This window comes from Molothrus aeneus, chromosome Z, assembly GCF_037042795.1.
Source record: "Molothrus aeneus isolate 106 chromosome Z, BPBGC_Maene_1.0, whole genome shotgun sequence".
Taxonomy (NCBI): Eukaryota; Metazoa; Chordata; class Aves; order Passeriformes; family Icteridae; genus Molothrus; species Molothrus aeneus.
This window is the reverse complement of record NC_089680.1, coordinates 16737820-16761649: the sequence shown is the minus strand read 5'-3', so window position 1 is coordinate 16761649 and position 23830 is coordinate 16737820. Positions and strand designations below refer to the sequence as shown.

The window sequence follows — 23830 nt, the reverse complement described above, 5'->3', positions numbered from 1 at the left end:
TTTAAGTGTCTTTCTGATTTCTGAGATGTGTTTATGTGCACCTTTTCTAGAGAAATATATCACAAACATGTATTGGGGACTATCTTTAAAGAATCTTTGTAAGATCACATTATTATGAATTGTTTTAGCCTCCTGTGAATTTTGTGGAATATAGTCTATTAGACATCTCAGAATTTACCATTTGAATAGAACACAATGCCAGTTCATTAGCTGTTTTTATGATGTTGTATCTTGTAAATTAATTTATGAAGTTAAGAAAGAACTGACTGCTCCAAGTAGCAGTTAATTGAGTTAATTCTGTATAATGGAAATAGGAGAATACTTTGAGCAAAAGTAGGTGGAGACACAAAGGGGAAAAAAAACCCCAACAAACCTGAGATAAACAGAGTGGATGTGTTTTGTGGAGAGGTGGGAGACAGTTCTAGTGATATAAATTGAGGAGAAGGCTTTTTAAACTGGATAGGCCTGGGGAGAAATATGAAATATTAAAGGTAAAGGAAAAGGAAATCAATTACTGTGGAAAATTTGGAAAAGTAAGAAAAACAGCCCAATCAACATATGCATGATTTCAAATAGTCCTGTTTTATTAGAATGCTCTTATATTTAGTTTGTTTACTGTTTATTGCTACCCCTAAGAGCTCTCATTCCTTCAAATGTTTTTAATGTGCTGCCATGTCCTTGCAGAGCTTATAGAATTGGCCAACACAGAGCTGTTAAAGTGTTTAGATTGATATCCTTGGGAACTGTGGAAGAGATGATGTACTTGCGACAAGTTTATAAGCAGGTAAAGCTCACAAACTGTTTAAATGGGGAGTCCTTCCCAGCAGTTTCAGGGATTGAAAGCTAATCTTTTTTCAGGGACTGAAAGCTAATCTAGCCTGTAGTAAAATTGTAGTTTACTTTGTGTTTATGGTATGTGATGTTAGCTTAACATACTAAGCCAAGCTTAGTAGCTGTTAAAGAATGGTACAGAATAATATTTCTATTCAAGTGTTTTTCTTTAACTATTCACAATTTAATTATGCAATGTACATTATTCAGGTTATATAGAAAACTGGTTTTATTTGAAGGTGTATGAAGTACAACTGTGATAGTTATAGTATCTGCAGCAATCTGATTCACACAGCTTTTTCTCATGAAAGTCTGGAGAAAGGAAAGGAGAAATCTTGCTGATGCTATAGAAGAAAAGTTGATGATCTCGTAGAAAAAGAGGACCTGGATATTGTCTGTTTGGATTTCCAAAAAGCATGTATAAGTCTTGAAAGGATGTATAAATATTTTTCTTTTTCTTTTTTATTCAAATTGACTTGTATTTTTCAAGTTGGATACGCAGTAATAAACAAGAGTAATTATAAGTCTGAGTGTTGAGTTTTTCTCAGCTATATTTGGATTGCTTTCCCTTAGCAAGTAAATATACAGTGCAAAGGAAGGTGAAAAGATTGCTAATAATTTAGTATAGTGGAAGCTGAGCTGTCAAGATACAGAGGAGTGCCAGTAACATGTATAGCAGGTGTCTGATGATAGGCAACAATGTGGCAAAAGACTTCAAATGTTCTATTTTTTTTTTTTTTTTTATAAAGCTAAGCAGGTTCATATTATACTACAATCTATTATACCAACCGGGGAAAATTAAAACAAAATATCCTTGCTTAGGAATTTCTGCTTGTTCCAGCTAAAGCTGTGTATATAATGTGGGTGCCAGGAAATTCTGACGTGTTGTTGTAGCAAACACTTCTGAAATCTCTTGTGTTGCTGTTTTAGCAACTTCACTGTGCAGTGATTGGAACTGAAAATGCCAGGCGGTATTTCGAGGCAGTGCAAGGATCAAAGGAACATCAAGGAGAGCTTTTTGGGATTCATAACCTTTTCAAACTTAGGACTCATGGGTCCTGTCTTACCAAAGACATACTGGAGGTATGAAGTACTACCCTTTTACTTTTGGATATTTGTTTTACATTTTTACTTTCTTGTGAGACTTCTTGGTCATTGTTTTGAACAGAAACACTATAAAACAGAATGATGATACTTAACCAATACTTATCTGGGCAATGACTTAAATGAAATAGGCATACTAATTTCTCGTTCTGATATGAACCAGATAAATTTCTCTAAATCCAAGAATGGTAAAAGCTTGTTTTATAATTTTCAAAAATTTCCTACTATATATATTTTTTGCATTAAAAACTACATAACTTATTTTTTGATCCTTTCATGCAGCTTTGTGCACAGATACCTCTTATTCATCAGAAACTCATACTGGCCTTTTAAGCCAGAATTCATATCATAAAAATATTTTTTATGACCACATTAACCTCTTTAGAGTACTTTTGGGATGTCAATAACTGTTAAAAAGTTTGCTGCAGCTAGCTTACATCTTCAAATTTACTGCAGCTTTATTCCATGTTTCTTTTTCTTTCCATCCTTCCCTTTATTTTGTTATTTTTCCTCTGCTAAGAATTTAGTCTGGACCATGCTGATTTTACTTCTGGTACTTACACTTCTGAAAAACAAAGGCAATTTCTTTTTCCTGTGCTTGTCCTTGTGTGTAATAAAAACTGAATCTGTTTATGTTAACTGTTTGATTGTCTTAGAGGGAAGGACAGGTAGAAGCAGGAGTCATGACAGCAACTACATGGCTGAAGGAAGAGAATCGTTCGTGCAGCTCAGAAAAGGTGAGATGTCTTTGTGGACTGTAGACCAGAGCATGACAGGCCTCCATTTCCAAATATTGCAGTGGTAAATGTGGGCAATATATCATTAGGCTGATGATACTTTTACCGTGTTGTTAAGAAGATTTTGTTTAGGGAATTGTGGAAAAGAGTACTAGGGGTTTAGATGATTGCAAGCTTCAGGTTTTGTGGAACTCTAGAAGACCTGGGCTATTTAGTTATTGTAGTCAGACAATCAGAGTGGTTCCCACCAAACCAGTGGTCTGTTCAATACTGTCTTTTTTTTTTTTTTTTAATGTATGTAATTATCTAATGGTTTCCTTCCGGAATAAGATTTTTTTTTTAATTTTTTTTCCAACAAAGGCCAGTATTAATAGGAGCATTGCATTTGTAGGAATGTTTTCACTGAGTGCCATGTTCAGATACTTTGAGTAAAGGTATCATTAGATTAGATTGCACTGAATTATATTACAAATTAGCCACTGTCTCTTATGCCTGTTGGAGATTTCTGTGAGTATATGTCAGTATTTAATGTGCCCTTACATTGATCTCAGTCTCATATTCATAATACATAACTGGATGGTCATGATCTCACATATGGCTTGCTGACAAACAGCAGCTTTTTAAGCTTATGTTAATGCTTTTTAATGAACAGAATTATATCAGGATTAATATATTAATTTTAAAATGTCTCTGAGTACAGCATTTTGGTATTTATGGTTCTGACTTCGATTTACAGGCTGTCATAATTCTTACCTCAGTAGTATTCAGTTTTGGAGCGGGATTCTGGACTTTTATTTAAAAACATTTTAAGATTGCCTGGCATTATTTTGTTTGATTACAGTAGGCCTTGATGAATTTTAGAGTGGAATGTTAGCATTCATATACAAGGAAGTAAACCACTACCTTAGATTTATTTTTATTATGAATGTCATTACACACAATATTAAAGCTTGAATCATGAAGTCACCTTCCAAAGCACCCTTGAAAGATGAAAAGTAGCAATGAGATTGGTATAAACTTAAAATATATGGATGTGGATTGGGAAGGCATAAGTTGTTTTAGCAGTGTACAGCATATATTGTCTCAAGTACTTTTGGTTATTTTCAGTGTTTTTCTGCTAAAAATAAGACTTCAATAATTTCTCATTATGAATTATTTTGCATTTTATAATACTATTTTGTGTATTTTTTGCTTGAGTAACAGTGAAAATCCACTGTTTTACACTTTTAAATTAGGCATATTGAGTATACTATAAATATTAAGTAACTTTGCAGGTGGTTTTTTGTTTTTGTTTTTTTTTTAGTATGAACAACCAGACTGTCAAGAAGATGGAGATCCCCAAAGCATTCAGGCACAATTAAAAAGAGAAGAAACTGATTTTTGGGATGATTTGAGTGATGATGATATTCTGGAGAGTTCTGTGAAAAAATCTGACAGAAGGAAGCTATGCAATGAAAATGTAACAAAAGGACAGCTTTCCTTAATGCAGTGTGGATTCTCTAAGTTGTTGCAGAGAGAAATTGAGACTACCAGAGAAGGGAATCACAATTATGACTCTCATCATTCAAGTTTTGATTCTCACACTATAAGAAAAAATGTAAATAGCAAGCACGATGGTTTTCAGAAATGTCAAACTAGTGTGCCTGTTTTGGAGCATAGGAAAGCTGTTCTGTCTCCAAATGGAAGTGATAAACAAAGTATGCATAGTACAGCATGGCTTGGTTTATCAGGCTCTGAGGAGGAAGGCGACACAAAAAATGAGAATCAAAGCATTTTAAAGCAATGTGACATAGTCATGGAAACTGAAAGTAGTTCTGAAGCAGAGGATGATGTCATCTTTCCTACCCAAGTTCAAGTATGCCAGCAACCAGTACTTACTAAAGAAGTTAAAATACATAGGTCAACATCTGAAAATTGTGAAGAGTTAGAAAAAGCTGGGTTTGTATTTAAGGGAAACAGTAGACAATTTGGATTCCACAGGACTGAGTCAAATTTTGCCATGTCTTTTGAAGATGTCAAGAATGACATAGATTTGAAAGGAACGAGCGATGTAAGCGATGAGTCTGATGATATTGAACTTCCCCATAATTCTGAATCAAGAAAGCCAGGAACTCTGAGTTTTCCCAAGTGGAAGAAATCTCTACCACAAGCAAAGAAGCCCTATAGAAAAGGAAAGGAAAGTGATTCCCAGAATATAGATGAATTCTCATCCTCTGAAGATAACTTTCCAGTTGAGAAAATTCATGCCAGGAAGAAAATCTATAGGAGTAAACAGAGTAGAAGAATTCAGTTTGGGTCTAAAATGCTGTGTCCTATTCAAGACACATCTGTTGCACAAATGAAGTCAAGTAATTATGCTATGCATAGCACTTATGCAAGTAAAACTGTATTTGAGCATCAAGAGAAAAGAATGGAATCAATGGACAAATATTTAGGTGACTATTAAGTTAATTTGTTTAATTTTATTTCAGCTAAAGTAATACCATATGTCTAATTTACCATTGTCAGCAGATTATAAGTTCTTGTTGCTGTACATTTTTTTGTTATAAGTTGTAGTAAATGTTCTGCTAAGTTGTTACTCAGAAATATCTTTGTGTGTCTTTCTCTTTATTAGTCTTTTCTGTCTTACGGGGTGATAGGCTGCTTTGTAATTCTTGGTTAAACTCTTACAATCTCTTGAAATATGCTGAGATTGAAGATTTATTAAAAATTCACAAACTAAATATTTGTAAAATCTTACAAGTCTTGACAGGGCTATTAAATAAAGTGTAAAGAAAAAAATGTGGTTTGGGAGTTTTAAACACCATGTGGAAGACTTGATTCCTAAAGACTTAATTTTAACCACTGATGTTGCAGCCGTTAAGTCATAGATGCTTTGAAATGTCTTTGTCAATCTGAAAATAACCACACTAAAACTGAAGTAGTATTAAACTATCTGGATAAATACAAATAAGTCTAATGATTGTTGTTAATTTCACAGAACTGAGTAATTTGGTGGTGAGTGAAATCGTAACAAATTTTACAACTTCAGTGTAATTTTTTTTAAATTACAGTATCCTTCAGTGCAAATGTGTACCTTCAGTGTTTTGGATTAACATCCTTGTATTTTTCTCATGATGTATCAGATGGCGTTCAAGAAGTGGCATATATTCATTCAAATCAGAATGTGGTTGGGTCCAGCAAGGCTGAAAATCACTTGAGCCGATGGGCGGTGCACGACGTATTTGAGTTGAAGCAGTTTTCCCAGCTCCCTGCTAATGTAGCTGTCTATAGTGCCAAGGTAAAGAGATATTTTTGGAAATGTCATTTTAACTTTTCTTTATCCTCATTTTTCATCTTAAAAAGCTCTAAAAAACTTGTTTTTCTGTTACTGGCCACCGTGAATGATCAAAGACACTGAGGATGGGAGGAAGAGAATGCTCAGTTGGAAGTCTAATAAATTACTTTGTTTTTTTGGGGTGGCTTTTACATTAGCCAGCTTTGAAAGAGCTGGGAATTAAACAGCACAGCACCCTCTGTGGGATTTTTCTGTGGGAGAAATGTTAAGATTAAAGGCAGAGTTTTGAAATCAAATTCTGTGCCATGTTTTTCTGATTTGAGCCTTGAAAAATCTTCAGTTTGTCCTGGATCCATTTAACAAAAATCCAGTTGCCACAGTACGTTCTGGACACCCTGTAGCATAGGAATTTGAACATACATCAGTTTTGCAGACTCTCTTGGGGAGGTGAGCATATGCAGTTGCTATAGTTAAGTCAAACTGTCTATGTTTAATGTCTTAAACATAGAAGTAGAGTTTACTGGGAGTTCTTATTGGCAGCAATGGATATGTTTAATGTTTTTTGTTGGTTCTTGTAGCTTGGTTCTTGTTGGTAGCTTGTTTAATTGCATTTGGAATACACACAAATCTGGAATAAATTCAGGTACATCTTTCATATTTTTTATTCTTACTACACAATGCTCTGATTATCTGGGTACTTGGTTGCTTGCTTTGTAATAAACATTTGCAATTTCCTAGACTGATTTTTAAGATAAACCACAAGCACAGAATAAGTCATTGATGAATGTGCAGCTTAGTCTTTACAGACACATTAGCTATCCTTACAGAAATTGTAGACATACGACTGTGTTGTTCTGGGGTGTTGAACATCCACAGTGGCCAGAAGAGTTTCTTCCAGTGCTGTTGTTGTACTGTATTTAATTAAGCCATTAGCAGAGTTGCCAAAAATTTTTATACTGGGAAGATCAAACCAGGCGAACCAGTAAAAGTAAGGCCTTTTCAATTTTAACACATTTGCATTAGAATGTTCCTCATTAGCAGAAAAGTTGGTCAAAAATACTCAAGAGTACGGTAGGAAGGTACTTATTAATTGGCAATGGCTGACAACATTATTAAAACCAAATAAAAATCAAAGAAAACTTTGAAGAGTATTTTGAGTAAATGTCTGTGATCCACCTCTGTTAAAAACTAGTTTGTGATGTTCATGTAACTTAAGAGTTTATTATGTAGAGTTATGTGGCTGCAAGTATTGCAAATTAACTTACCTTGATTAACTCATCAGGTTTTTTAAGGTATGCACTTTTCACTCAAGAAACAACAGTAGTATCATTTCTCTTGGAGATCTAAGTAGGAAGAAGAACATCAAAACATACAGAGAAGGCTGCCTCTCTGTTTTTTCACTTCCTGTTATTCATTTACATAAAGGCACTAAAGTAGAAATAAAAGATAGATGACTGCCTATTCTTAGATGTGGCATTTTGAGCTTTTTGTGGTCTGTTTAAAAGAGAGCTTCTTAGACAATTTTGAAAGGTTCTGTACTTAGAATTTTATTGATACTGTTTTTCTTTCTTCATTACTTCGTATTTCCTTAGAAGACATTTTGTGAAAAAACATGGTCACTGTTGTGCTTCTGGCCCTCAGGCTTTTGCTGAAAGTTAGGACATTCACTGTCTCAGCATCTACCTGTTTTATCATAAATAATGCTGCTTAATAAAAATGTTTTTCAGTAGATTAAAGTAGCATCATGTGTAATATTAAACATACAGCTGAGTCATTTAAATTTCCATAATTGTTTTGAGTAAATAAAATCACAGTTTTGAATGTTGGAATGTTAATTGGAAACTGACAGTTACTGAAGAAAAAACAAAGTTTTGTCAGAAATTTTGAAATTCCTTATTAATGTATATTTCAAGTGTCATTGGTCTAATAGTTTCTCAGAAACTGTTGTGTAGCTCTTTCTGTTGGCTTTGGGTATCAGTTATATTAGATCCTTAATTAGAAGCTTTTTTTACAGTGTATTTAGGCTGAAGCTTTATGTGATACCATCATGAAGGCATCTGAATAATATTTATACTCTGATAGTATTTATGTCCCTTCTTAGGAACAGCTAATCAAATTGTTTTGTTTCTAAGTAGAAGCAATCAAGAAAGGTTATTTTCATTTCACAGACAGGTCTGCTCAGGACCAAAAAGTATAATGTCATTTGTGCTCATTTGTGCCCTGTGTGTTCATTTTACCTATGGCAACTCTGTCTTCCTGCTTTCCAATTTCATTCAGTGAGCAGTCTGTAATAATACTTCTCTGATGTAATACATTGTAAAAACATTTTCCAAGCAACAACTTATATCTCTGTGAAAGGGGTTCAAGAATTTTGAAAAACTTTAAGTATTCTGTTGAATTGGATGAGTTGTAAATTGGGAAATACAAAATCCTACAAATCTTGGCAGGAGAGTGACATTTTTGTTTCATGCTTACATAGAAATCTGGAATGACAGGGATAATAAGCAATATTATAATAAGCTAAAGCAAATAATAAAGAATACCCCTTGCAAGAACATTGACATGTTGACTTCTTGCTATTGACTAGCCACCTAATCTCATTTTTGATTCACTTCTTTCGAACTTTTAGAACCGAGGTTAAGGTCTTTAGTTTCAGTAGCTAATTTATGGAAATTATGTGCACATGAGTAACAGAGAAAATAAGTTACTAGAAAGCACTATAAAACAATGTCTTCTTCCTGATTGTCTACCTGTAGTACCTAAAAGTATCAATTTGGTTTATTAGTGCTTCATTTATTGTTGAGAAATGGAGACTATTGTGGTAGCTTAAATTGTAGTAACTGCTTAAATCTGGAGCAGATTGCAAAACCTGTGAGGTCTCTTTGAAAGTGAGAGTGGTTGCATGGGAAGAAGATCCTTGAGAGCCAACTTAGAAGGGATGGGAGGCAGCAAGTCTTGTTCCTCAGAAAATAACTGAAGGTATGTAGAACAACCTAAGAACATAAGTAACTAACAAGCTAGTATTTAAATTGGTTATTAAAAAAAAGTGTAAGACTTGAACACCTTTTCTTACATCAAATTTCACCTTGGTGATATTTTCTTTCCTTGAGTTTAGAAGGCCAGTATTAAATCTGCACAGTTGGCACTAGTGTAGTTCTGGGTCAAGTCTCTCTTAACCTTTTAAACTGTAGGCTTCAATTGAGCTTATTTTTTTATCCAGTGATATGTCTATTATCAGTCTATCCTTAATTTTACCTGGCCTAGTATTCGTACATCCTAGCTACCTTTTCTCTGACCAGGTAGAACATATTATTTTAATCTGCTATTGCCCTGTACCTCTAAAGACTTAAGGAGACAAAACTTTGATTCTTTTTATGAGAAATAGATCTTACTACTATTTTTTTTCTTGCCTTCTTTGTTCTCCAGGTTCCATAACAGTCCTGGATTCAAGACTGCAGAGCCTTTTACACTTCTTTCCCCAGAGCTGACAGGGAGTGTAGTCACATTGTCTATATAAGGTTTTTAAATGAATTTTGCCAACTGACTAGTTTAACTAGAATGTTCACATTTATAGTACTGAGTGCTTGTTTGGTCTGTATTTCTATAAGTGCTGTATGACTCTGAAAGACACAGTTTGGTAGCGGCAAGTAGAATATAAAGTATGCCATCAAGAAACATAAACAAGACATCATGATACCTGTCTCACAACTTAGCAGCTGTGAAAGGTGAGATAAAATGCAGAAGTAATAAATGTAACAGTGTAAACTATGCATTAATTGTACAAGCAAGAGAATAAACCATAATTTGATTTAATATCATTATCCAAAATACATCCTGTCCAGCACCTGAATAAAAGAAAGTCTGTGTATGACAATAGTAGCAGCTAGCATATGTGGAAAGGTTTTTTATCATGTGATCCATTGTGGAGCATGTTCCTTTTATCACAGAAGTCAGTGGGATTGCATAAAAATAGAAGAAGATGCTCTAGGTGTTAGGTGAGTTGAAGCAGCATTCTCAGTGAAGAAAGACATTGTCAAGTTGTTACAGAATAAATTTTCATAAATAATCATCTACAGCAGTGGAGATTCATCTATAGTTTATTTTGCAAGTATGATGAGTGAAAAGAGTAAGATTAACTGGAGTTTTTTGACAGACGTGGCATGATATGTCTTAAATGCAGAATGCTTAGAATTAGAATTATAATAAAAATATTGTAATACTAATAGTTCCTGTATTGAATGTTATTATCCTTTGTTTGAAGATTGTATTCTGACCATGGCCCACCAGTGTCAGTATAAGATTGCTGTAGATTTTGAGAAGAAAATACATAAGATCTATAGGGTATGACCCTTAAAGTTATTCTAGTTCAAACTCCCTCCTGCAATCAGCAGGGACATCTTCAACTAGATCAGGTTCCTTAGAGCCATATCCAACCTGACCTTGAATGTTTCCAGAGATGGGGCATCCACCGCCTCTCTGAACAACCAGCTGCAGTATTTTACAATCTTCACTGTCAAAAAGCCTTCTTCCTTATGTCTTGTCTAGATCAAAACCAGGCCCTGATGGAAAGTCTTTTTCCATCTTTCTTACAGACCCCTGTTAAGTACTGAAGGGTCAAAGGAAGTTCTCTTCAGAGTCTTCTCTTCTCCAGGCTAAATAACTCGAAGTCTCTCAGCCTATCCTGATAGGACAGGTGTTCCATCCCTCCACTCATATTTGTGGCTTTTTTCTGCACTAAGAGCAGAGGTACAGAATCACCTGCCTTGACCTGTGGCCACACTTCTTTTGATGAAGCACAGAACAGTATGACAATCTTCCCTCAAAGAGATGATGTTTCTGATAGTGCTGCTTATGGAGAAGGGACTGATGTGTCAATACTTGGAGGTGTTTAGAGCCTCAGTAATCAAAACAAAGCCAGGGATTTCTGTTCAATGCAAAAGTGTGGTAGACAGCTGTTTTTGAAGAAATTTTGGAGATATGGATTATACTGTACAATAGGTTAATAGTACATCTCATCTTCCTTTATAGTTATAAACTTTACTTGCATGTCCCAGAACCTAAGTGTCACAGAAAGTAGACAGGTGTGTCTCTGTGCAGTTTGAGATCTCATGCTACTCATAATCTTTGCTAAGAAGTCATGAGGGTTAAAGTGTGAGTTTCATTTCTATTTGTGATGCCATGATGCAGAGAGAATCACATGAGGCTATAGTAAACACCTTGAGGTAGAAAATGCATGTCATTCATTTTGGCACATGGCCCTCCAGTAAAGACTACCGAGAGCCATTATATGACAACAAAACATACTTTATATGCTGATTCACTGAAGATTATTCATAGGAAGGGTTTTCCACTCTGTTATATACAAAGGTGAAGGAGAAAGATTATATTGCAAATTAATCTACTGGAATAAATATCTTGGGTTTTTTCCGGGATTATTTTGTTTGGTTTAGCCTGATTTGATGACATTGAGCACTCTGTGTTCTGCACTTGAGTTGAAATTCAAGTATTGTGCTAATAAACTTTTAAACAATGTGTTTTCATTGAACAAATTGAAGATTGCTGTCTATTGTCACATCACTATATGTTAAGAACATATGTTAAGATGAAAACCAGAAAAAACTATCTTGTGTAACCATAGAAAGAATCGTATGGAAAACAAAAGCTTCTTAAAGCAAATGTGTGGAATGAATTTGTAGATTGTACATGGTGGACTTGGAAAGGCAGACTGTAATTTTCAGAGCAGACCTACATTTACTTCAGCCTTTCAGAGAGAAAGAAAAGTCTTGAGTAATTAATGTGATACTTTGCTCAGAATTATTCTGACATTAATTTCGAGGAAAGAAAGGAAGTGTTAACTAACTCTGTAAGGCCTTAGTCATCTACTAAGTATTTTTAGAGATTTTATTTTCTTGGTGGGCTCCAGGTTCCAAAGCAACCTGATTTCAGTGCAGAAGCTTTTTACGTATTTGGGGTTTTGGTAACTTTCACTGAAACTTCTACTTGTGAAACTTTTTCTTAGCTACCATAAGAAAGAGAAAACTCCCAGAGGCAAGATTTAAATATCTTCTAATGTTTCTAGTCTATTCTGAATTAAATGAATGCATTTCCTAATGAATTTCCTAATTAATTTCTCTGTTAATTGGCAAAAACAGCTTACGTTAAATGTTTTGCACAGTATGGAAGTCTGGGATAGGCTTTCTCTAGTTCTTATACAGCTGAATGTGTAGTATTTCTTCAGTAGGAGTCCGGGGGGGGGGGGGGTGGGGCGGCTGTGTGAGCATGGGGAAGTCTTTGGAGAAGGCTTGGAGGTTTCACAAAGAAAGACAGAAGATGGGAACAGGACCTACTAACTAATTTGAAAAACTGATGATGTTCCATGTTAGAGCGAGTTGTACTTATTAATATATGGAAAAGTATTAGTCACAAGAGCTTGTACTATACCTGTTGAATATGTAAAGTCTTTTTTTCTGTCAACTACATGTTTTCAACTTAAATTTACTTAAAGTTTTACTGAAAAGAAATGTACAAAGACAGCCATTCAATTGAGGATTAATCACTATGGCAACAGAAATGTGACTGAAAAGGGGGAGGATGTATTCTCCCCTCAGCTTCCTGCCAGCTGTCATATTCAACCTCTGCAGCATGAATTCAGGCCAAAATATAGACTGTGACCAGCTCTAAGAAACTTTATCTGTATTTTTATAAATTTGTACAAGAATTGCACTATAAAGGAAGACTTAATCCCCTGAATTGGATGACAGACATTTGGCACTATTGCCAGTGTTTGACAGAGAAATAACGAGATGCTTTGTAGTAAAACCTGGATTAATGGTAAACCCTTCTTTATGTTATTGCAATGTGGTGTAAATGAGAAAACTAAGCATGCTGTCAGCCTAGGAAAAAACATGCCCTTTGTATCTCCAATGCAGATTTAAGTACTGTTGAGAATACTGTAAATACAAAAGTTGTGTCATTAAGAACTCTACTTTATCTTATTTGTATTACACTGACATTTTGTAGATTATTTAAACAAAGACTTTCTATCAGTTGTAGGAACTCTGATTGCAGTGTGTTTGCACAGCTTTCAGATTCAACAAGTTTAGATAGTTATTTACAAAGAGTAGGCTTTTGGGAGATAACATGCCTTTGGCCTTGCTCTTTTAGGATGGGGAAATACTCAGCTTTAAAGTAATTGTTCCAAAATGATTGGCCTGTAATGCTGCTTTATTGAGTTTACTGGTTCAGTTTGCAATGGAATTAACCATTCCACTATTCCACTTTTGGTAGTGTTTTTATAATGTAGTGAGTTAAAATCTGGCATTCTTTGAAGCTTGTAGTGGAGGTTTCATTATGATGTATGTGCATCGCCTTTGGTTTTACTACTACTACTCTTTGACAGAAGGATGATGGCTGCAAGTCCACAGCTTCTGCTGGAATAAGCAATTACCTTAAGCTTTGAATTCTGGGACAGGCTGAGTATCTCCTCTCATTCTCAACAGTAATAACTATATTGATTCATGGTCAGCTTTTTGATCAAAGACGGTAGTATGTCTTATAGCAGTTACTTTAGGTGAAGGTTGAAAAACTTAAGATTGATCCTAATGAGAAATTCTTGCTCTGTTACCTGATTATAGAAGAAACAGACTCAAGTAAATGTGAAATAGAGAGGATGCAATCTGTTCTCAACTGATGTAGTAGTCAATTGTCCTGTACCAAGCAAAAGATTAGAGCTTATGGAATGTCCTTGTCTGAGTTTGTTTATGCAGTAAAGCTACATGTGACACACATGGGGAAATGACTACGTATTACTCTAAAATTTGTGTAATTTTATCAAATTTAATTCTCCTGGGGTGTTGGTGCTGGCAAAATATTTTGGAGGAGTAATTTAGATCTGTGATAAATCTTAACAGTTTTTATAACTTGAAAAATATTTCTGCTGTTAGTTTGCTAGGATACATTCAAATATTAGATACACTTGAAACCATACCAAACATTGTTTAACTCAGAAAGCTTGATATAAATATAGTTATCCTAAAGTATTCTAAAATGTTAAGGTAGGTTACCTTCATTTTCTAAGACAATTAAGGTATTGACTGTTGACTATATATTACTTGTAATTCTCATTCTACAACCTTATTTTTTTAGAACAGCAGATGTGTTCATTCAGAGACTGCTTTTCCATTAAAAAAGCTAAATTCAAAGGAAAAACTAATGTCCACATCAAAAATAGTTCTGAAATATTGTAAGGCTCATTTCAAACTGGAATTTATAACTCACCATATGTCTCTGAAGTACATTTTGTTCAGTAGTGTGTTCTTGGCAAGTAGAAAAGTAATTCTAGTTTATTTAAAATTCATGTGAAAGTAGTTACTTTTTTTTGCTAATTGTATTTTTTGTCTTCACCATGTGGACGTCATTTTTAAAGAAACTGCATGAAATTTATTACAATTTACTATTACAATTTTTCTTCCTTGACCTACAGAATAATTTAGGAAGAAATTCTTGTCTGACATGTACTAGATTGGGTTTAAAAGGTCCCCTTCCAACTCAAACTACTTTATCAGTCTGTGTAGAAGAGAGAAGGAAACAAGACCAAGAATGGACAGTCAGGTATCAAACATTTCTTGGTACTTTGTGTATGTCCTGACAGCAAAGAAACATTGGTAAAATAAAAATAATATGTAGCAATAGCGTATGTTCAAGAAAAGCATAGAGAAGGGTCATAATAATTAATATGTATAATTGGAAAAATTGCTAGGGAAAAAAAAACCCAAACCAACAAAAACCTCCAAACTAGACCAAAAAACCACAAGGAAAAACTGCAAAGGGGAAAAAGACTAGTTGAAATAATTTAGAATTTAGTTTGCATAGATAAAGAGACTGGAATGCAGTATCAAATCATCAAATTAATAGCAATAATCCAAAACCAACTTCAACTCTCAATGTATTGGGAAAGTCATGTGTTTTCTCAAGTTTTGAGGGAAGTGGGAAAGTATAAATTAAGATATGGCAGAATGGTTTGTTATTTATTGTAAGATGTATTTCAAGAGGTTAATCATACTGAATTTACTGTTTCTTTCTTTTCTGTTTTTTGGGTGACTGCAAGGCAGCTAGACATTTTAGAAGGCTATTCTTGTTTATTATAGAAATGTAAATAATGAAACTGTGCAATGATAAATTTCTTGGATATCTGACAGCAGTGGTTTCATGCACACCTAAGGAGAAAAGTCTTATAACACTGGGGGCAAGGTTTATTGATGACTTCCAGTCATCAATAAACCTTGCCCCCAGTGTTATAAGACAATATATATCTGGCAAAATAGTTACTGCAGGGATACTTTGGGTAATGAAGTACTAAAAGAGAGGAAGGTGCTTGAACATGGTGCAACTATGGCTGAAGAATAATTATGCAAACATTTTCAGCTTCAGGCTTCTGAAGGATGTTCATTATCCTCCAAGTCTGATTTCTTAACAAACTGCCACAGACATCAGACAGTTTAAAAAACAAGTATCTCTGTTTCTCTACTTAATCTTACTCCCAGCTTCTGCCCACTTACTCTCCAATGCCTTTTCCTCTTGCTGTATTTAAAAAAGTGAAACATTGTTGTCCTTTGCCTTGCTTGAAGGGACTAAAGAAAAGGAATTTACTGGCTTAAGGTGTCCAATCATCTCAGTCATGTCAGATGATGCGTATATGTGGACTGGCATTCATTGTTCCAGAGTATAGAGCTGCCTCTTTATGTGTGTTAAAAGGACAGATACTGAAGTTTTGTACTGTCAAAGATAGACCAAAGTTTGATTTGGTAGGTTGATACTGTTTTTAAATAACTGCTGTAACTAGGCATCAGGAGACAGATTGCCATACAGAGCTAACAGGTCCAAGAGTTGTAGATTCAAGATGGAAACTTGAAGTAGGTATTACTGCTGCCATTCTTCTTGAAGAGTGTTACCCTTAAATGGGTTCTGTGACATTTAATGTGCAGATAGTCTAGCATTTTTGCTACACTCTTGATTGCTGCATTATGTAATGTATAATTCAAAGGAATCAAAACTTGTTATTGGTATGCAAAACTCAATATATTCTTTCAAGAGTAAGGGAATTGCATAACGAAAGAAGAAGGGATCAAAACCGTCATAGACTAAATGGAACATAAAAGGGGTCAATATATGCTTTCTTTGGAGTATTTTTCCATTGTAGTAATAATCCCTGAGTTTTCTGAATACTTTAGAAACCATTTTCAGAACAATTACTTAGTCTTCTTTCCATTGCAATATATAAAAAATGTCTTAAGTGTAGTAGATCTAGGGGGAATAGGAGAAGAGAACAAGGATAAGACAGGAAGGACCGACTACAGTTTTGTGGGTTTTTCCGTAGTTCACCATAGCACTTCATAATTTCACTTTATTGTACTTTTATTAACTTTTTCTTTGCATTTAGTTGGATATTTCTGGAGTGTAACTTTTTCTCATTTCATTTTTTCAATTAAAAAACACTGCCTTCTGCTAAACTGCTTGCATGGTCTTTGTCTTATATGTATGCCTTTGAAAGTAAATAAAGTGTGCATTTCTTTTGAAGCTGCTGTAAAGGTTTTCTTGACAAAATGGAAGTGGACAAAGTTCAATAAAGTAGTAAAAATACTGCATTCAGTAATTCAATCAAAATTTTTTATCTTTGATGTCAGTGTAATTATTTTGCTGCACCTCGTGCCCCTCCCCCTCACATTTGTGAAAACAGAAATGTATAATGGTGTTATGGATAATTCAATATAGACAAACATCATTTGTCAGATGACAAAAAAGGATTGGTTCAGTTTAAGTGAAATTTTCCACTTTGATCCATAGAAATTTTATAACATGCACTGCAAAGGCATATTGTGTTTAATGCATTTAAATATTTAGTAAAGACTTTCCTGTTTGCTGTCATTTCTGTCTGTCAGTATTCTTTTAATATACAGCATACAGAAGGAGTTCTGTTTCCTTTATTATTCCATCATACAATATCCAAGTATGACATATTGAATGTCATACGGAGTGTGACATTCAATAGTACAGATTAAATGTGCTAGTGTCTGTAGCAGAACAAGAGTCAGAGACTTCTAGCTGAATCAAGTTGTCTTGATTTCTGTCTTGCTTCATGAAATTGTCTTATGTGTGTGATAAGTGTGATAATTCGTGTGAGCATGACCAGCACTATACACGGCATTTCATGTAGAAGCGAGGAGTGTGGACACAGTAATTTGTCAGTGAAAGGGCTTGGGGAACAGAAAAATACAGAAAGCTGTTGAAAAGAAGTTTTCATTATGAGATCAGTGATTCAGAGGGCAGATATTGAAAGATAATCAAAAATATACTGTCCATGAGATGAATGAATTTAGAAGGGCCATGCAGGAAGGCAAATTCAAAAGAAAGCAAAATGGTGTAGGATATTGACAGCACTGGAATAATGACTGAAGTTTTCACTTTTTGATAGTAATGCTAATAGAAAGTTAGAATATTTTAATCTCATTTTTCAAATCTTACTAATGCATAGACCTTGTCTCACATTGTGTCATTCAGAGTAATAAACATCAGATTTGACCTTTAACAAACATGGAGCCATCTAAAAAAACAAAGTGTTTTAGGTTTATTAAAAAAAAAAAGTTTATTTTTTAAAAAAATAAGTTCCTGGGTTTAGGAGCTGGGTATTGGGCTTTCTAAAATGTTTGCCTGTTCAGCAGTCAGTTGTTGTGTTTCAGCCTTACTGAGTATCCTGTAACCAATTGCCTTTGCTCTGGGGAGCTGGGAAGTTTTTCAGGAGTAATTCACAATGGCTGCAGACTTTCACTGGAATTTACTCCTGCAGTTCTTGCAATAATTTTTTTTACAGTAACTATTTCTGCCATGAGTTAAAAAAAACCCACCTTTAAACAACTTATTTAAGTAGAAGAAGACATGCTCTTTGTATATATTTGGTGGTATTTTGATGTTGTTCTTTTGGGTGGTGCAGTGTACCTGTGCACCCAAAATTTTATGCTTCCTGAACTCAGTATTGCCTTTGTGCATTTATATGCAATTAATAATACTTCTAACATTAAATGTGGTTCTTTGCAAAGACAAGCAATTTTATAACTTTCAGTGTGTTTAAAACACTTGGCTTTTTTCCCAAAGATATTAAAAATCTTCTTTGTTTGAACAGATGTGTAAACCAAAGTATTACTGCCTTATATACTTCAGTCTTGTTTAATGAGAGGTAGATTGATGTACATTTATGGGGGTCTAACATAACTTTAAGACAGACATTTACATGGTTTGTCTTGTATTCTATTCAAGTTATACTTTCTTGAATCAAGTTATATTTTCTTGAATTAAATTATACAGTCCTAATTTCCTAACACAGTGAAAAATAGTCTGTCGTGTCGTAGTGAGATCAGAATACTGTAAGTGTTTTTCCTGAAAAAAATCCATAAAAATAAATATTTTTTAAAACCATGGTTGCTTTCTTCTTTGAAAATACATTTTCCAAGTAAAAAAGTTAACAAATATATATAACTAGCAAGAGAACCGTAGGATATTTATCCTGTAGATAACATCTACTAATTCAGTCTTAATTTTGTTACTAGTATTATACTATTATTGGGAGAATAGGGTTTTTATCTTAATTGGGATGGGCTTTTAGTGTTGTTTAGAGTAACATAATGGTGAAGTAAAATTTTGGTCTTTGGAGCTGTACATTTGTCTTACAGTGAAAATTTATGCCTGTAGTTTCTGTAATATTAACATCTCTCTCTGTATGCTAGTTTGAGGTTACTTACCAAAGTAATGGAGTGAGAACACATGTGAGATCCTAAGGCTCAAGAACATTGTGAACAGCCCATGAAAATAAAGGAAATGGACATGGATCAAGTAGAAAAACATTGGGAAGAAACAGTGTAGATTTGAAACCAGATTTTGAACAGCAGATGACAAGGTGTGAATGCAATTTGTGATTTAATCTCTAAAGTAGAGTTTGTAGGGAGACTCAGGATATTACTAAGCAGCTATCTTTTGGCAAAGGGGAAATTTTGGTGAGAATTTGTGAGAGTTTAAGAAAAATAACTCAGGTTTAAATAGGATCATATTTTTGTGCAAGATGTCAGAGAACCAAGACTTCCCTTCAATGTCCCTGGAATTTTGCAACTGAGCAGGGAGTGTGCATTTCTGCTCCAAATCCCAATCCTAGTGTTCAGTCTAGTAATGCTAGTTACAAGGGACAGAATTGGGTGCAGTTGGGTGCATTGTTACATCAGAAGCATAGCTGTTCTAATGACTTCCATGTCTCCTTTTACTAGAAAAATTGTGAAGTTCCAGAAGACAATACTTCAGAGAAGAAAGTTGTTAAGGAAAGGCAAGAAATGTTGAAGAACAGTAAGCAACAGCATCTGTGTGTTACACATCCTGTGACCCAGAGAAGCAAAAGAGTACACAGAGTAGGTTCAACCACCTTCTTGATTGGAAGGACACCCAAAGGAATACGCAGGTGAGACTGCTTTGCTGAGTTGGAAGTAAAATTCTAAGGTTGAAACAAACTTCCTTTTGAGTAGTTGCATTTGTCTTTGTTTCAACCCTGCTGACGCAATACTGTTACTTTCTATGGCAAGAGTGGAATTAGTGGGAAACTTCGACTCACACTACTCTGAGTACTGTAATTGATTAATAAAATTAATTGAATCCACAAATTACTTGAACGTGTTGATTCAATGGTCATATATTACATAACTTTGTAGATGTCATCACCATGAGTGTTTGTATTACGTGCATCATGGGCTACTACAAAACAGTAGTAGACCATGATGCACGTTTAAACTGTATAGAAAGGAGGCATTTTATAATGTTAGCTTCTGACTGCCTATTGATTTTGCCCAGATCTCATCACTTGCATTGAATGGCTGTTAAAAAAAATGGGCTTCATGTTTCTTTTTTAGCATGGGTCTCAGTATTTTTCAATATCTCTTTTAATCCTTTTTCCCCCCCTGTTATTTTTGGAGGGATAACAATTTTTTGTTTCCTTGTTTTCTGTTTTCCCAAATGATTGCTGTTGTTAATAGGAATATTGATTTCCCTTGTTATGCAGATAGAAATTCAATAAAAATAGCCTGATGGTTTGTGGAAATAGAAAGTGGAAAGCTGTAGCTAGCTAATCAAACCTACAGAATAGGTATTTGGTAAATATTTTCAATTTGCCTTGAGACAAGTAAATTACTATATGAAAGTTGGTATCTAGGTCATGACTGTAAGCATTCAGAAGCTGTTATATCCACTAGCTGGCTTCAGTTATCCCTACTGTTATTGTCAAAGTGCCAATAATTGTTAGGTTTTTTTACTATTATATACACTAAAATTATAAATATTTATTATGCAGGTAAGGGAGAACCCTTCATTCTAAAAATGTTCAAAATTGTAATTAGTTATGAAAAATCTATTGAGGTAAAATTTTCTAAGTTGGTGAAGTGACTTAGGCTGTTATTCCAAGATCCTTAAGCCATATCTAGCAAAGAGCTGAAGCAATTCACTCTTGAGCATTGAGCAGGTTGTTTGTTAGCACCTGGCATGCAGCTAGACTTTGTAGTACATGTGGCTGTGCCACGGAGTGAATGAGGATGATTACATGTCTCAGTTTGTTGTAATTGGAGGGCAGAGTGGGGAGGTGTCTGCAGTCACCACACTCAAATGATTGGAGCTACCCAGTCAAGTGGTATTTGAGGCAAACAGGGTTAAATCTTCCTGCCTTTCCGAGCCCTCATAACAGGAAAGGCAATGTTTCATATCTTTTCCCATCGTGGGATTGTTGATCACTCAGCTAGAGTGATCTGTTTTAATTAGAGGTTGGTTTTTTAGCAGAAACAAATTTTCCATAATTCACTGGGTAGGATGATGTGGACAATGTCTCCTGTGCATGCATTTATCCAATTTTTGTTTAGCAAGTCTTTTTTAAAAGGACTTGGAACAACTACTTCCTCCCTATTTCCCCCACCCCATTGTTAAGGGTGTCAGCGTAACACATTTTTCCTTCTTGATAATTACAGGAGACAATTTGAGGAAATGGTATCTCACTTTAGTATGGGATCAGTGAAGGACCTTGCAGAACACATTGCAAAAGCTACATCAGAAACCAGGCAGAAAATGTTGAAGGAATTCTATGTTTCCAAGCATCCAGAGATGGAGTCTTTCTTCTCACTTGAAATACCAGCAGAAGCTTCACATAACTGTGAGGAAAGTGAACTGGGTACAACACACTTCAGAAAAAGAAAATCCATTGTTAATTTTGGAAGATCCAAGTCTAGACCTTCATCAGCTAAAGGACTACTTCTGAGTGGAACTACAGAAACACAGACCCAGGAGGGCCATAAGGGAGAAGCAGAACAGCTTCACAAGGACTCCTACTTGCAAGATATGCATGTTGATGCAAAATATAAACAATCACCCACTATTGCTACTCAACATTTCCAAAGAAGAAACAGTCAGGCATTCAAGGATTTTATGGCATCTGGCTCACGAATCAGTAAATCAGAAATAATTGACGTGCTGTCTGTTAAAAGTTGTGAAGGACAGCAAGACTCAGAAGAAACACAGCTGCCAAAGGAAAGATCCATGTCTCAGTCAGAAAATGGAGAGAGAAAAGCTCAGATTTGCAAGAAAAATTCTTTTGAGAACTTACTTGGAGATACCTCTATTCTCAATGAAATCTTCAGAAATGATGGAAATGGGTCTACAGGATCACCAAGGACATTTTCTTCAGGACAAGCAGAAAAATCAAAGGGGAGACCAAAAGATTTCTGGGATATGCTGAATGAACAGAATGAGGACAGCCTCAGAAAGCTCACAGATATAGCAGTCATAGAGAAACTTTGTGAAAGAGCCCCTCATTCCACAGTGACAGAAGAGAGAGAAGTGTGTGAAAGTTCTCTTTGGAAAAGAAATGAAACTTTTTTGTGGAAAAAATACAGTGCAGATGATTGAGATGAACCATCCACTGCTAAATCTTGTAGTGTAGTAAAATGAAAATTTTCTATGTAAGTTGCCCTATAACTATTTTATTTGAACTTTGACAGCATTATGCCACAAAATATGGTAATTCCGTGAATTTAAAGGTAAAATGATGAATTCATATTTATAGTGATACATAATTACATTTTACAAGTGATTATTTACAAGTGAATATGTATGCAATTACATGTGCAGTGTATAGTACATATGTGCATAGTCATGCCTATGTACTGTGTGTTGTAACCTATGATACATAATGATTTTATATTAAATTTTTTTAGAATTTTCTGAATGCACTCTACTTTATTTAGTTCTGATTATATTCCTCAGCTCAACAGAAGTACTAAGTAATTTTTTCCCTTTACTTAAATTTGGACACCAGCAGTCATCTCAACACAATTTAGAGATAACAGCATTTGACAATGATACTTCATATATTTTCTGAGGTGCTAGAGACTGGAGGACTTCCTGAGACAAAGATGATGTCTTTGTGTTTGATGGATTCCCATCTTCCATGATTTTGCTCAGTCTCTGAAGCTGTGGACCTTGAAATCTTCACAGTATCCTATAATAGTGAGTTTCTCAGCTTGGTTGATGTGAAGAACCACCAAGTTTTTTTATTTGATCTTTCTCATTAAATTATGTTAGGTGTCAAATTTCATCTCATTTACATTTTCATCTCCCTTTTTTTATAAACTTCTGTCATGTCTTTGTCAGGGAATATGCAGCACAGTATGTATTGGAAATACACAGTACAGTGTATATGTGGTAAGGAATTTCAGCATCTTTACAGGTTATAATCTTGAATTCTGGATGTAATAAAACTTCCAGATGAAAACTATACTTCACAGATTGGAAAGGTGTAAGATACTCAGTGTCATATCTCATTTGCCAAATAGTCTGTCACACTTTTCAGTGCTACAGGACCATGTGAAGAGTACCTTGTAACACACAACTAGAAGAGACCATGGCTTCATGTTGCTCTGGAAACCTTAACCCTGATTTTTGATTTTTGTAAGCATTGGTATACAGGTTTACATTCAGTATACTGTATAAATTGTTTTATGTGAAGGGTAAATGTTACGAAATTTTAAAACCCTGGACATTGAACCTGCACAGCAGCAGTCTGTGAATGGTGGTAGTTTTTGTGGTCTGGAAGACTGCCCACTGGAAAATAAGCTTAAATTTGATCTGGTGCAGCTTCTGCTTTAGGTCATGGGAAGCTGTTGTAGACTATACTCTGTCTCTGTGGTAGCCATTGTGCACATATTATAAGTGGAAACCATCTGAAATCCTGACTGTGAAATCTGACTTAAGTACCTGAAACAGAGAGCTGAGTATTTAACATAAATGTTAAGTAATAAAAGCTTTGGGTTTTACAGGTAGCTAACATAAGTAAGATTAATGTGTTCCCTAACTTTTTCTTACTCTGAGTCTATGCTGTTACGACTTTACTATACCAAATGGTACATTGGTCAGTTGGAACAGCCTTTCAAGAAGAAGTATGAACTAAGAAAGTAAAAGAGGAAGCTGTAAGGTCTTACTCATTGGTACATTGGAATTACATACAGCTAAAGGAAGTCAGCCTAAACTAGGTAATATCTACACCCTCATTATGTTAATAAAGATGAGATAAATTAAGGCCTTTTGTTCATGGCATCAGTATTGATTTTCTTTACAGGTTAGTGTCCTTATGCTTAGGGAAGCAAACTGCTTCTTGGGTAAGAAAGAGAAAGTTTGGTGGAATAAAAACTCCGGTCATCAAATACATTAAAAAAGAGGAAGGGAATAACCTCCTTATGTCTACAACAAAAAGAGGAGTTAAGTAGCTTAAATTGCACCAAAGATAATTGAAGTTAGATAATAAAGAAACCCTGTA

General features: G+C 34.8%; 1 protein-coding gene and 1 pseudogene across 1 annotated transcript in view; both read left to right on the top strand.

Annotated features, from left to right (window-relative positions):
- Positions 1–14661, top strand: part of ERCC6L2 (ERCC excision repair 6 like 2) — a 45497-nt gene extending 30836 nt beyond the window's left edge. The window contains exons 13-18 of the mRNA XM_066569619.1: positions 685–784; positions 1762–1914; positions 2592–2672; positions 3976–5107; positions 5798–5952; positions 14432–14661. Of these exons, the coding sequence (XP_066425716.1) occupies positions 685–784; positions 1762–1914; positions 2592–2672; positions 3976–5107; positions 5798–5952; positions 14432–14596 (1786 nt within the window). The 3' untranslated portion in view covers positions 14597–14661. The remainder of the gene's footprint in view (positions 1–684; positions 785–1761; positions 1915–2591; positions 2673–3975; positions 5108–5797; positions 5953–14431) is intronic.
- A 4130-nt stretch (positions 14662–18791) lies between these two features.
- Positions 18792–23346, top strand: LOC136569257 (DNA excision repair protein ERCC-6-like 2; annotated as a pseudogene).
- Positions 23347–23830: the final 484 nt, after the last annotated feature.